This window comes from Gossypium hirsutum, chromosome D12, assembly GCF_007990345.1.
Source record: "Gossypium hirsutum isolate 1008001.06 chromosome D12, Gossypium_hirsutum_v2.1, whole genome shotgun sequence".
Classification (NCBI taxonomy): domain Eukaryota; kingdom Viridiplantae; phylum Streptophyta; class Magnoliopsida; order Malvales; family Malvaceae; genus Gossypium; species Gossypium hirsutum.
This window is the reverse complement of record NC_053448.1, coordinates 60,522,096-60,537,683: the sequence shown is the minus strand read 5'-3', so window position 1 is coordinate 60,537,683 and position 15,588 is coordinate 60,522,096. Positions and strand designations below refer to the sequence as shown.

Here is a 15,588-nt window from a genome sequence, read left to right as displayed (position 1 = left end):
AAATGATTTATGCTTTGAGAATCTAATTAAAATTTTCAAAAGTTTAGTGTCGGTTGTAACAAATAGTAAATTTTATGGCATTGAATTATTGCAATGGCTGATTTAATGGACAATACTGAAATTAATTGCGATAAATACATGTTGAAGTTCATGAACAACTTGGAGAACTATGTTTACAAAATGAAGAACCAGATCAACGACAAAGATAAGAAAGTTGGCAAGTACTATTCCGTCTATCAAAAACTCAGTGAAGCCCTTGAAATTGGAATCCGATACCGTCGACTCGTCGACAACCTCGAAAAAAACTTTGTATGGTACTGATGCATTCACATCATACATGGTAACAGAGTGGTGTACACTTCACCTGAGAACCAATTATTAACGCTTCACAGACCCTTTTCAATAGGTTATTCCATACCATAGCATTCGCAATCGAATTCCATTTTACCGGCCAAACCCGAAGCTACCCTTCGGATTCTCATAGATTAATTGTCGAGGCAAAGGGAAGATGAACTAAAGAAATGGGGCAATCACCAACATCAAGCAATTCAATTACCAAAGTCACTCCATAACTCAAAACACACACACCCACAAATGGTTAGCAGAACTTCAATGTGAAAGTTAACAAACAAGATCTGAACAAAGCTCATAATAAACACAGTTAAAGATTGTAAGAATTTCACCTGATCATATAAAGGTAGAGAAAGTTCCACTTTTTTAACATTGCTTGCTTAAATGAGCATCTCAGAAAAACAGAAGCAAATGCATCATAAAACCAAACATATGGTAAAACATGGGACATTTACAGACCCATGTTGTGTTTTGTTTTTTGGTTTTATGAGTGTGAATATATATATGTATATGCAAATGCAAATGTGATTGGAATACTCATTTGAGCAAGAAACATTACAAAGAGGAATAAAGTGCTTTGCTTTAAGCTTAAGACACCCCCATGAAACCTAGTATTCCCATCGTTATAAATAGAAAATTCCAGTATGAAGGGAAAACAATGTTTGTTGGATTCCCAAAATGCCTTTGCTGTCCTTATTGCTAAGCTGCATGTTCAAAGGACAGTTGGGGAAATATGGTTGGGGGTTTGACAGTCAGTTTGAAAGGGTCTAAAATAGAAAGGAACCGTAGTTGCTGAAAGAATGGCAGCTCAAGATTATTATTTATTGTACAAGCCCAACAACCAAAAACAAGCCCCCCATCATACAAGAGGGGAAACAAAAACAAAACGCTCAGATTCACATGTCTTGTTCTTTAATGTGTTAAGAGCAGTGTTGTGCATCATTTTCCATAACAAATAGTGTATTCACTTGTGAATGTCAGCATCCTAACTTACTTAACTTTTTCGGGATTTTATATTTATAATTTCGTCTTTAGTCTTTTATTTTTTATATTTTAAAATTTAATTTTATATGTTGTTATTAAAATTATTATTTTAAATTCAAGTTCATTATAACGTTATTTTCTTAATTACATAACTACCAATTGAGTTTTTTTTTCAAATGCAACGGAGACGAATTTAACCAAAAAAAATATGACTTGAATTTTAAAATTTGAAAAGTACAATAACTAAATATCTAGCAATAAAAGTACAAGGGCTAACTTTTAAATTTGTGAAGAGTAAAAGGACTTATACCATATTTTAACCTTATAAAAACCTGAAATTTTGAGGTTGTATTCGTGTAACTATTCAAATATCTACCTTGATATATTTTGATAACTAATTTTTTTACTCGTGTGCATGAATTTGATTGTATGCATTAATTAAAATATATTATATGTTTTTAAAAACTTTGATATAAAATTTGTAATGTTTCAAAATTTGTATGATTGAGAAAATGAAAATAAAATAAATGTTTATTTTTTTCATTTTTTTAATTTTATAACATTCCATTAATAAAATGATTACAAAATTATAATATAATAATATAAAACATAATATTTGATATTAGAATAAATTTTATAAAATTAAAATAAAATATTCTAAAAATATTTTTTATTTAACTTTTCATTTGTATTTTTAAGTCATTTTAAAAATGATTTTAAAATTAAATATTTTTAAATAATTATTAATTAATATTGCCACAATTTTTTAAGTCTCCTTTTTATACACTTTTTAAAGATGAGTTTCGATATATGGTCATTAAAAGTAATTTTAAAATAATTACAAATTTTAAGTACTTCGTTTTAAAATTAAATATGGAAGAATAAATCAAATAACGTTTATTAAAAGTTTGCTTAAATTAAAATATTTTAAAAATATTTAATACTATTTTATGCTTATTTGTAATAGTATAAACTAAGCTACTATTAAAAAACTAAAAAACAAATTAAAATTTAATATAATATGTTTACAAAAGGAGGTTTTTCAATTGATCTAAATAAAAGTCCTTTTAAAACCAACCAATATTTGTCTATTTTTATTTAAAATAATTTGAAATTGTTGAAATAATTAAATAATAATTAATTAACCATGGGAGCTATAATTTAGAATTTAAAGGAAAGGACTAAATAAAATAATCAAATGAGAGACTAAATTAAATTAATTATTAAATATATGTGAAGGAAATAAAAATAATTAAAATTTGGAAAATATTTAATATAAGTAGTTATAAACCTCGTATAAAGGCCATCTTTTATATAATTTACAAATATATCTACATGTATTACGTATTTACTTTATAATTTTATCGAATAAATAATATTATAAATAAATTTACATATAATAACATTAAAAATTAATACTACGTAGAATAAACATTTAAATTTAAATCTGCATAAAGAATCAAAATAACAGTGATCAAATTGAATGTAATTAAAATGATTAAATTAAATTAATTGAAGTTGATACAAAATTATTGCGTTTAAAAAATTTCATATTTAAAACATAATCATCCACGTAGGTTTCAATTTTAATTTTTTTAAACATAATCATTTCGTTTCATACGTTTTAAATTTTAAAAATTTATTAATAATTTTTATTATTTATTTATTTTTACTCTATTTGCTTCTAAATCATGTTAAAATTGTTTTAATTTAATTAATGAATAACTAAAAATTAAAAATAAATAAATAAAATATGATTGCACTACTTGTCACAATTATAATGTATTTAGGTTATTGTGTATATATATATATATATGATATAATGAGATGTATAAAATTTGGTGGGTTCGGTTCATGGATCCAATTTACAGTCGAATTCATAAGTTTGATTTAGGGATCTAATTAATAGGTCCCCTTTATAGATTAGGTTCATGGACCCAAATCATGAATTCCATTTATGATAATCAATGTTGGGTAATTTACTTTTTAAGTTACTGAAATTAATATAAAAGTAATAATTCTTTAATTTAATCAAGCTTTATCATCAACTTTATTATTATTGGCCATAATCCAAACTTTTATTATCAACAAAATAGAGCATTTATGCTAATTTTGGTAAATAATTATAAAGCGAATGTTATCCTAGCGAATTATTTTTAAAATAAATTAAATTTGAGATATTAATATGACGTAATTTTTTTATGAGAATACTCAACGAATGTGTTAATATTATGTTTGAGTGGTGAAGAAGTTGATCGATTCACTTCATTTAGGACAGGGTAGAGGGCCGACAGATTTAATTGTCAAAGTATGGAGAAAAGTGAGTTCCCGGTTAGAGAAAGATGAAGAGGAGAAGAAGCTTTCTTCCTCTCTCTCCTGATTTCTTGTGTTTTTATATGGGATAGTCTAATACTTATGGGACCGTAAGGTCTAGAGTATGTGATCAGTAGACATTTGATGTGACTTGATGATGCTTGTTTAAGTCGTTATAATAAAAAATATAAAAAAATATTATTATTTTATATATTCGTATAATTACAATGTAACAGCCCAATTTTTAGTGGTATCGAAAACAGTAATTTGGGATCACTAAATCCGACAAGTAAGCTTGAAGATTTAATAAGTTAATAATTATGGGTCAAATGTGAATTTAGAAGAATTTTTGAATTAGTGAATTCTGTGATTTAGTGAATTTTGTGATTTAAAAAGAATTTAATTGGTAAATTGGGTCTAAAACGAGGTATAGAGACCTCGAATTCATAAGTCGATTTATAAATATTTATGGAGTGTCATTGAGTTAGAATAAAAGTTTCGTTAGAAAATTTTAATGTTTGGATAGTCAATTAATTAAAAAGAACTAAATTGAAAATAGTGCAAAATTTGTTAAATTGTGATTAAATAGTTTAAGTGACTAATAAGAAGGGATTTAAAAGGCAATTAGGCCTAAAGTATATGGGCTGGACGGTTTGGGCAAGAAAATCAACAAGAAATAAGGAGAAATAAGGGCAAAATTGGAAATTTTGCAAATTAAACATATAAAATAAAGACAAAATTGAAAAATTTAGAGATATCATCATTTTTCTTCAGCCAAAACGCCATAGGAGAGATTTTTCAAGCTGTTTTTTTATATTTTTCATCATGTAAGTTCAATTCTTGCTTTTCCTTTGTAATTTTTCATATTTTGTGACTTTTACAAATAAGTCCAACTATTGAATTCATTTGTTTTTGATTCTATGAATAATTTTTAAAGTTACCATGAGTGAGTACTGGAATTTATGATGAATATCATATATTTGAAGCTTTAATTTTATTATATTATGATTTTATTAAGTGATTTTAGTAGGAAATGATTTTTAGGACTTAATTATTAAAAAGCTAGGGACTGGGGTTTTGTACTGAAATTCTGAATATCAAAGGCTGTATAATAGCCTAAAATTATTAGATAAAGTGTTATTTGAGGAAAAAATTAGTTCAATTAAAGTGTTAATTGAGTAGGGACTAGATTGTAAAAATTATAAGTTTAGGGTAAAAGTGTAATTTCAAAAATTGAAGGGCATAAATTGTGAAGTGAATTAGTATTGAGTTAGATGCTAATTAATGAAAAATTTTATATTATAGATCGGGAATCTGAAGATAAATGCGGAAAAGAGAAAGTATCAAAATAGTCTTTGAACTTTTACAAATCCTACAAATTGGCCCAGGTAAGTTCATATGGCTAAATTTTTATGATTAATTGTTAATGTGGGAATGATATATTGTATCAATTTGTATATTGTTCTTGAATTATGATTATGGTAAAAATGAGAAAAAAAAATGAGATTGTTAGTTTAAATTAAGGGATACGCAGGATTGAGTACATACGTTCTGTAATCAGTGATGAATTGACTAATAAGCCCATGGTGAATTCATGGAAATTTGTGAAAAGTAGGTATGGTGTTTCAGTGAAGAAAGCCATACTGAGTTGTGAAAAGTAGGTATAGTGTTTCAGTGAAGAAAATCATACTGTGTTGTGAAAAGTAGGTATGGTATTTCAGTGAAGGAAACCATACTGAGTTATAGCATTGTAAAATATTCAAGCAAATTGTGGCACCGGGCAAACGATGTACTCAAATCCGTAAGACGATCCTTAATTTAACAAGTATTTGTAAGTGCAATTGAAGCTAAATGTTGGAATATAAGTTGATATTTGATATTGAGCTCAATTGAGTAAATTCATTGTTTGAGATTGTGGTTGGCAGGAAATGTTGTATTATACTTTGAAATTTCATGAATGCTATGGTATGTTATTTTATATGAATGTTATTAAACTGAGATAATTGTGAAAATATAAATGTTTGAATAAAAGTTCTAATTTAGTGGAACATTGGATTGAGTACTTTCGTTCAGTGACTCATACGCATTGACGGAAAAGACCATGGTTGGACCATGGCAATATGTGATATGTGATTTCTGTATAAGACCATATCCGAGATATGACATCGGTGTGATATATGCTTCCATGTAAGACCATGGCTGGGCCATGGCTTCGGTGTGTGATATGTGACTGATTATGTGCAAGATCATAGTTATACTATGGCATTTTAAAAAACGAAGTACTCAATTCCATAACTGTTTCCTAAGTTGATTAAGAAAAGGAAGAATTAGTGAAATTATATATTGTATAATTGTTATAAGATGTTCGGTAAGAATTATTTTCTATGCCTATGAACTTACTAAGCTTACATAAGCTTACTCCTGTGTGATTAATGTTCTTTGTAGATTGATGTGAAATCGGTGGATCGGATCAACACATCAAGGCACACTATCCAGATTACTTCGGTAAATTTTATTGTGCATCTTAAGGTTTATATGGCATGTATAGGGTTTAATTGAAAGAAAGTGAAGGTGTTATAAACTTAGTTATCAACATTTTTCACTAAAACAGTTTTTGGACAGCAGCATTGATATGGTTTTGAAAAATCACCAAAAATGGTAGAAATTGAATTAGAAGCTGAGTGAGATATGAAATTAAAGCTGAATGAGTCTATTTTCACATGAAAGAAATAGAGTAAGAAAAATAGTTGTATATTTTTAGATATTTGAATTTTAGTGAGACAGGGTCAGAATAGTTTTTGAAATCCACTATTCTGACTTTAGAAAATCATTAAAAATTTTACAGAAAGAATTGGAAGTTATAATTTATATGTCCATATTCCTTAGTGAGTCTATTTTCAATAGAAACAAACTACAATGTTATCCAAATTCTGTACAATGAGATAATTAATTTTTAGTGAAGAGGGGTCAGAGCTGTCGAATAATGAAACAGGGGAGACTTTAAAGAATAAACTGTACTAATTGGCTAAACCAAAAATTATGAAGATTTTATGGTAATAAGATATATGAGTCTAGTTTCAGAAAAAATATACGGATCTAAATTTCGAGTTTCGTAACTTGAGTTATAATTAAATTAGTGACTGTTGCGCAGGTGGACAATTTTATTATAAATAGTAAAATGAATTGTTTTGATTTGTTTTAGTATTCGAAAAATTATTAATGTTCCCGGTTTAGACCCGAACTGTTTCTATTGCATGATTTAGGGTCTCGAGATTCCTTTTTATGGACATATTGAATGAACGTGAGTGAATTAATTTTAAAAGAAAATTTTTATGCTCCGAACTAGTAAGTTAAGTTAGGTAATGCCTCGTGCTCGACTCTGACAACGGTCTCGGGTAAGGAGTGTTACATACATTTTAAAACATTATTATTTATAAACAATAAAATGAGTCATTGCTTAAGCCCAGGCTTGAAACATTTTTGAAACCAAGCCTCGATCTAATCTATGACCGTTTTTATATGAGCTTCAAAATTTTTTTTATCTTTGTTCTCAATATAGAGATAAAAGATAGATACTTTATCTTCAGAAAGTGACTTAATTTGCCAATAATAAAAATTTGCCTACTTTACTTTTAAAAAGTGGCTTAATTTGTTAATAATAAAAGTTTAATAAAATAAATGAAAATTATTTAATATATTATTAGTGGAGTTTTTAAATTATAGGCAGAGTTAAAAGGTTGACTAGCATCTTATAACTAAAAAATGTATTTCAAATTTTTAAAATTGCTAGTGAAATAAAAAAATATAACAGATACTCACCGTAAAATAAATTGATAAAACTAAAAGTTATCAATAAATTAAATGATCTTGTGGGAAAAAAATAAATTATCTAAAATATAAAAAATCTATGGACCAAACAACCCCGACCAAGCCAACAAGCCTTGACCCATTAGTTAACGTAATTACTAATTAACCCCCTTAAAAAAAGAACACTACAATTTAAGGGAAAAATTATAATTAAAAACAGGAAAAGAAAGAAGTAACTTGCAGGAGACAAAGTCCGTCGCTTTTACCTTTATAGAGTCAATTGACCGATCGCTTCATCTTCAAGTTTAGGGTTTTGAAATTCAAAAAATACCCCCAGATTTTGATTTTGGGGATTATTATCAACAAAGTTCAATTCAAAATCAAAACAGCTTCTTTCAGATCCTCACTTCACTCCCCCCCCCCAAATCAATCAGATAATCCTTAGAATGCAGAACAGTGAAGGCAGCTGTTTGTCTTACATGGCGGCGTGGTTGGGAAGCAGCGTGGCCCAAGCTTTCTTCGCGTCTCTCGAGCGTTGCTCTTGCATTAACCTTTCCACCTCCGATGATGCCGATGATTCCGAGGCTCATGATCTCCCTCTCATGTTCACTAATTGTTCCTCCATCTCTTCATCATCAGTCACCTCTATCCCTAACAACAACAACAACACTCCTTCAAACGACGTCGTTAATCTCCCTGTTTAGGTCATGGATCGCGTATTGTTTCTAGGGTTTCGAATTTTTTGTCTTTAGTTCTTTTTAGTACTTTGAATTTTGATGTAAGCTTTTTTCTGGTTGTTTGACTCTTTTTTTTCTTAGTTTGGATGTCTATGAAATTCTCACCGCTAAATAATTTTATCGGAGGAATGTGAATCTCCGGTATGTTGTTCGCTAAGATTGGTAAATCTTAACTGAAATTCATTCGAAAGCTTTGCAATTCTGGGTTTTAATATCGATATTGGCTTTGTTCATATGGTGGATTAATTGACGCAATCAAAATTCATACTCTGAAGGAAAAGCTCTGGGCTTTTTCTGTTTTGGGCTTTGTTCTTATGAGCTATTAGGGAGATGATTGGCTGATCCAATGCAATGCATTCATTTGGGCTGGGGTTTATTAAAAATGGATATAAAATAATAATTTCAATAATTACAAATTGAGTAAATTATTAAACTATATATTTAATTAAAAATGACGATAAAATTACATTAAATATTTGATTTAATCGGTATAGGAAAACATCACTTGCATCATGATGTGATGGCTTCGATCTAACATTAGCGGCATATGCTTCAACTTTGAAATTAATTGATATTATTATATGATCCTTGGCTGTTTTTTTGTAATAACACACTTTGGTTCTTTTGTAATAAGACCATATGCTTCTTCCTTTTTACATTCATCAACAACCATATCTACCACAATTCAGTGATAGAAGGCTACACCTTTTACATACATACATCTCAAATTTTGTCAGTTGATTTTGTAATCAATCTTTGTAACATATATACATATGAATGTATAGAGTATTGATTTCAAAAAATTATGAAATGGTAATTGAATTGTTTGAAAGTTTTTATTTAAGTAATTGGACTATTAGAAAGTTTTTATTTAAGTCATTGAGTTGTTAAAGAATTTTTTTTAAGTCCAACTAGCGAGCTCCAAACGATGATTTAATTATCGGTACGGTAGATTAATATCCATCAACAAGTAAGAACATACATTAGATCCGAACCGATCTAATGATCAATGCCAGAGATTGGAAAAGAAAGCTATTTGGATTTAGATTTATATATTCATGACATTCATAGCTGTTTCATGAAAAAAAACTAAACCATAGAAGAGAAGGGGAAGAAAAATTTTTCAATTGGTGTAGGCAGTACAAACAGCCATACAATAATGATTATAACTGTTCAATGACTTAAATAAAAATTTTCGAAAAATTTAATCTTCAGCATTAGCTGAAAATCATAAATAAATAATAAACATAACATGGACATTCAAAACTAAAGTAAAGCTTCTTGATTCTTTGTCAAATGAATGCTACAACATATATACTGAATTAATTTACAACTGTTGATTAAAATACATGTGCGCCTAAATCCAGGCCAGTCTTCAACAAAAGAGAAAAGGGGGAAAAAATGAAGTAACTCTACAAGATGTTACTATGAATGTGTTAGCAAAGAATTATTAACCATAACCGCAACAGTGACCAAACCGGTAGGCATTCAAGCATTACAAGGAAGCACGGAAGCCGGTTCGGTGAAAAATAAAGCCTGGCAAATTCCCGAATCCATGAACAGGTTTGAATGGCCCCTACCATGAGGCAGACCTAAAATGGCAGACAAACAAATCAATCATTCAAAGTAGCACCCCCACCATTTTTTATCCCCGGAACGAACCGCAGCCACCAGCTCTGATTTCTAATCCAATTTAAGATCAACAAAAGGAAGAGGTTGGTTTACATGGTCCTACAGGCTACAGATGCCTGCATTATGCATATAATATATCTCAATTGCCTTTCAACACATGACATGCGTAATCTTTTCCAGGCGAGCAGACAAAAGATTTCTCGAGTAACAAATCAATTATGAAGTTAACCTGGATATTCAGATAAGCTAACCTCAGTCACACACTCGTTCCAAGAAGGATTTTGTTGCAACCGTATAAAAGCAGCCACTTGTTGGGACCAAATTCTACTGGTATTTTCACACGGGTACTGGTAAACCGTAATTGAGGAATGATCTGATTCTACCGTCTGATCCTGCTGTCACTATAACGAGACCCCAAACGTGAGAATCAAATGTACTCTGGCAGGAAGTTTTCAGAAACTTGTACTGGGATTTATGGATTGAAGACGGCATTGACAATGGACTGGATGGAGGAAGTGTTTCCTCCGGCCATGTTGCAGATCCCTTAGGTAAAGACTCTGAAGAATATTCATGGCCCATAGAGAAATAAGAAGGTAACGAAAATGGAAGAAGGTCATGAGGTAAATCCTCGTGTGGTACTTCAAACTGCCTATTTTCTGTGTTCCCATATTTCAGGCCACACCAAGGGATCGCGATGGATGCATTAGCAGAGAAGTGTTCATAAGATCTTATATCTTTAGACTGAGAGATACTATTCTTATCCTGATGAACGCAATTCCATAAATATACATTAGCATCATCACAAGCTGAAACAATGTGCTTCCCGCCTGCTGTTATTGACGTAAATGTCTGGTTCCCGTTGTTATGTGCACCTGAAAAAAAAAAGAGACAGCTTAAGTTGGGGAAAAATACGAGTAAGGCATCAAATTGCACGGTCATGATTTTAGAGAACAGTGGGAACATACCCTTGTATTTGCCAATCACGTTTGGTCCTTGAAGAATTCTGACTTGTGAATCCGCACAAGTTACCATTACTTTGCTCGGATCTTGAGACAAAAACTGGAATGAATAATACATTATTGACAACTGCACATCTTGGTTTTTATGATAAGCCTATGGTGATCAAAATTCAAAACCGAGGATGAGAAGAACTACCTGCAAGCCAGTTATCCTTCTGCAGGGCGACTTCTTTTTCCCATTTACCCATATCTGAGCACCCAGTTGCAATTGATTGTCTGAAAAAGCAACACAAAATCGGTTTTCTTAAGAATCAGTCCAACCGTAAAAGCTGCTTAATGAAAGAAACATATTTCTAAAGCCTATGCCTAGAAAAACTTTCAGATACTACTTCTAGATCACTTAAACTGAAGCAATTTATATCCAACCCCAGGTAGGCACAAACGAACAAACCCAAGCATAAGGATTTTGAGAAACAGACCAAAAATGCATATGCCTATAGATTGATGTATATGATTCATAAAACTGATGAATATAGGTCAATCCATGAACAAATATGAATCCCTATCAAAGGAAGCATACCTAACATATCGTAAAAGCGGCAACTGCCAGTCATTGAGCCAACAATTCCTCCCTGCATAAATAGAAAAAGAGATTGTTTATCTCGAAGTTCAAAGTGCTCAACTGTGTGATTCTAAACCACTAGAAGAAAATCACACAAACCTGTCCATCCGGGCGATAACACACTGCAGTAACTATATCTCTTACATCAATCCAGTCAACAACCTGGCAGCCAGAAATTGACCAAATGCGCACTTTTCCGTCTATTGAACCACTAATGAAGAAATTGTCATCCACAGGGTTAAACTGAACACAGGTTACTGCATCATAATATAAGAGGTAATTCTTTATCAGAAATCAGAACAAGATCATGCACCAAAATACAACATAAGTTTAATGATAGAAGCTCACCGTAATTACTATGAGAAAATACTTTGAGGCAACCATCACATCCAACTTGCCACATACGAACGGTTTTATCAACCGAGGAAGATAACAGGACCTGAAACACGGAACACGAAACAGAGACATATAAGATGAAAATTTATGTTTTCCCTTTCTAGAAACATGTACGTAAATCTGTTCCCACTCACATTTTTGTCGGACCATGAGAGATCCAAGATCTCACCAGTGTGTCCATGGAACTCGTGTAATGGTTTCTCGACTAGCCGGAAAGCTTTGGAAGGGAAGATCACACACGCAGAATCAGATGTCTTCCTCGGGATTCTTATATTGCCTTCTTTTACCTTATCTACAACGAGGGGTTTCACTTCAGAAAGATGATTCACCGTAAAGTATAAACAGGAAGGATCCATCTCTGGGATATCAAGGTCAATGCTCATTTGATCCTCCACCACTTGCAATACTCGTACAACGCCATCTTCACCGGCACTAGCTAGGTACCGTCCATCAGGACTGAATTTCATCGTCAAAATTGAACCTTCATGAGCCTGGATAACTTGTCCCTTTAAAAGTGCAGAAAGTTCCTTTGTTCTTTTCCTGCATTGATGAACCTTAACTCTCTGAACCTTATTCCCCCGAACTGAATTATCTCTATTACCACTCAATGAATCATCTTCAACCTGTTTATCCAGGAAACGTGTAATCAATTTACTTAACCACCGGTTCTTAGCTTTCTTCGGCATTCTCTCGGTTTTATTCTGCTTCTCCATTTCCCTCTCCGTAACTTGTTGCAATGAGGTCATTGACACACAAGGGATCTCAGACGTGGAGCTGTTTTCACCATTTACCAACTGATCCACCTTTGTTTCGCAACCTTCAATTCCCTCCCCATCTTGAAGCTTTTCATCAACACCACACTGTTCTCCCCAATCCTCATTTCCTTCCCTACATACAAACTTATCACACGAACTCGACTCCTCAGACAAATCAAGATTATCATTAGACCAACAAGACATTGAAGACCGGCTCGAAGAGAACTCTTCGGAGCCTCGTGTTCTCAAAACAGCATCACTAGTTTCCATAACCCTGCTAAATTCTCCTTCCAAACTAGGTTCATCTACTGAATTCTTGAACGAAATTCGGTCTAAACTATCTCCCATCCAATCGAAAAACTTAATGCGGCGTTCGTTAACACTTTGAGGGCTACGAATCCATACATCGAAACAACTCTCAGACCAATTATCAAAACCAGAATTTGAATCAGAATGTAAACCAGACATTGCTCCAATGTGTTCATTAGCATCAAAAAATGAACATTCCTCGTCTTCCCTCAAACTATCCATATTATTCTGTTGAGTTCAACCCATGAAAACCCTCAGGTACTAATGAAAATATTTGTTGTAAACCCTTAACCATTGTACCTCATTCTAAGTTCCTACCAAACGAACAAACCCAGAAAACAAAAAATGAAAATAAAAGGCTGAAAATAAAGCTCGGAAAACAAGAAACACAAAACACAAAGAACAAGTTTAACAAAAACAAAGACTAAATTAAACAAACAAAACAATTAATAACAATTAACGAAACCCAAGAGATCCAACCTGGATCCCAATCCATACCCATTGCACCTGGTCTTTTCCATTGAATCAAAAAGTAACCCAAATTTTTAATATAGAAATAAGTTTTTATTGTAACAAAAATTAACTCAATTTCTTGCAAAAAAAAAACAAAAAATAAGGGGTCAAACAGTTTTTCTGCACTGAGAGATCGAAACCCAGTAACAGGAAATTGAAGAAATCTAATAAACGGGTGAAGAAAAAAATATATAAAGAAACTATAGTTACAAAGTGATTAATTAAGCAATGGGGAGATTTTGGTTTATAGAACTGGGCTACAATGGGGATTGGGTTCGTTTTCTATGAGATATTTTTGGAACTGAAGGTGGCATAGATGGAAGCATCCATTATCAACGATTTTTGGAGCTTCTTGAACTCACTTTCTCTGGGGAAGCGAAGGGAAACACTAGGGGAAAAGAAGGTATATGATATAAAAAAATAAAATAATATATACTTTTTTTAAAAAAAAAAACTAAATAATAAAGTATGTGATTGAACTTAATATCATTAATTAAACGATATCAATTCAATTTTTGGAAAAAAAAATCAAATTTTACATACTAAATCTTAATTTGAATGAGACATTTAAACTTATTATATTTTTAGTTAAAATATGATATAAAATTTTTATTTTTTATAAATTTAGAATTTTATTTTTTTATTTTAAAATTTAAGTTCAATCAGATAACATTAAAATTAGTTTATTAAATTTAGGTTTATTATAATATTATTTTTCAGTTACATGATTATTAAGTTATTTCTTTTTCTAATTTCAAAATTCGCAACTGAATTTTAAATTTTAAGATGTAAAAAAAATAAATTTTTAAAAATTAAAATATAATGATTAAATTCCAATTTTATAAATATTATAGAGACTTATTGCATATTTTAACTTTTTTTAAGTCGGAAATTCTCATTTAAATATTTTATGTAATGTTTAAAAAAATATAAATTTTTATATGTAATGTATTGCTTAAAATAGAAATTCATTTCAATTATTTTTAAATCAAATATATTTCCTAAATCAATTATTTCGATAAATTCATATACATTAATGGAGAACATGCAAAAGCATTTAAAAAGTTTGAAAAGGAATGAGATGTAGCTTAGTTGGACTACAAATTCGTGTTCATATTAATCTTTTTAATGCAATATTCATAATTTTTTATATTATAATAATCTTAACATTTAATCTTTCTGTCAATAACCTCTTGATTATTTTTTTTAATTTCTATATTTTAAATTTGAGTATTATTAAATAAATTTAAAAATATTTTCTTAATATTTGAGGCCATCAAAAATTAATTAAAATTATTTAAAAAATAATATTTGTTTACATAAACAATTTTAGAATTGAGATTGAGTTAAAATAATTTTGCTAAAAATCTGTATAGTGGCCCAACACATAATCATGCATTATGCATAGCCATTGCTTGTGCTTGTGCTGTATATTTTCTTATTGGATCCCATTTTGAAAAATCATGTGCTGTATTCTCAATAATTGAATTTACAAGAAAAAAAAATAATATAACAATTGAAAGTATTGATTTTTTCTGATTATTGTGTGTTGTTAGCAGGACATATAATATAAATGAAATTGATTAAATTATAAGATTAGAAGTTAATTCAATCAATTTGGTTATTCTATTATTTTTTTAATTAGCAAAATATATTAGGGCAATTTTAATAGGGTTTGCTAAACTGGAAAGTATGAAGATAATGCGTTTCAGCACATTTGACTCCATATCTTCCTGCATTGACAACAACCCATATCAATCGACAACTTAATTTTTAATCAATAAAACATTTCACTCAAGTTGGATTCGATTAGTGTTGAAATTCTATATAAGATTATTATTTGAATCTTAAAAAATATATTTTTTATTAATCATGTAATAAATATTTTTTATTATAATGTAAATTTACATATTTCATATACTATACTATTAACAAATTTAAATATTTTTTTATACTTCAAAACCACCTCATGTCTAAATAAACCTTTTAGAACTACTTTTCCAAAAACACTTTTTATATTTAATGAGAAATTGGCTCATAATTCTACAATTATCTTTTCTCAAAAGTTTTCAAAATTCAAGTAAATTTTTAATCATATTTAATCAATCTCAAATCTTTTCTTTGAATGAATACACTAACTAATTCTCAGTCTAATCTATTCGAAATAGTTGATTATCAGTGGTTTAAAAATGAAAAAAGTTGGGGGAATC

At 30.1% G+C, this 15,588-nt stretch overlaps 1 protein-coding gene and 1 long non-coding RNA gene across 3 annotated transcripts; one reads left to right on the top strand and one right to left on the bottom strand.

The window, feature by feature from the left end:
• The first annotated feature begins 4,398 nt into the window (after window positions 1-4,398).
• Window positions 4,399-6,153, top strand: LOC107947679 (uncharacterized). The gene is made up of 3 exons (XR_001697216.2): window positions 4,399-4,475; window positions 4,954-5,036; window positions 6,094-6,153. It is a non-coding gene; the product is annotated as an uncharacterized lncRNA (long non-coding RNA).
• A 3,231-nt stretch (window positions 6,154-9,384) lies between these two features.
• LOC107947226 (WD repeat-containing protein YMR102C) lies at window positions 9,385-13,784 on the bottom strand. 2 transcript variants are annotated; one of them, XR_001697074.2, is made up of 8 exons: window positions 11,936-13,784; window positions 11,754-11,844; window positions 11,505-11,662; window positions 11,364-11,415; window positions 10,980-11,059; window positions 10,790-10,883; window positions 10,076-10,696; window positions 9,385-9,940 (listed from the first exon to the last, which is right to left on the bottom strand). XR_001697074.2 is itself a non-coding variant. In XM_016881802.2 (7 exons), the coding sequence occupies exons 1-7, from the start codon at window positions 13,085-13,087 to the stop codon at window positions 10,161-10,163; spliced, it is 2,163 nt and encodes a 720-aa protein (XP_016737291.1). In that variant the 5' UTR covers window positions 13,088-13,784; the 3' UTR covers window positions 9,385-10,160. The 2 variants fall into 2 exon arrangements, 1 of the variants encoding a protein (XP_016737291.1); XM_016881802.2 differs by having other exon boundaries at window positions 9,385-10,696.
• Window positions 13,785-15,588: the final 1,804 nt, after the last annotated feature.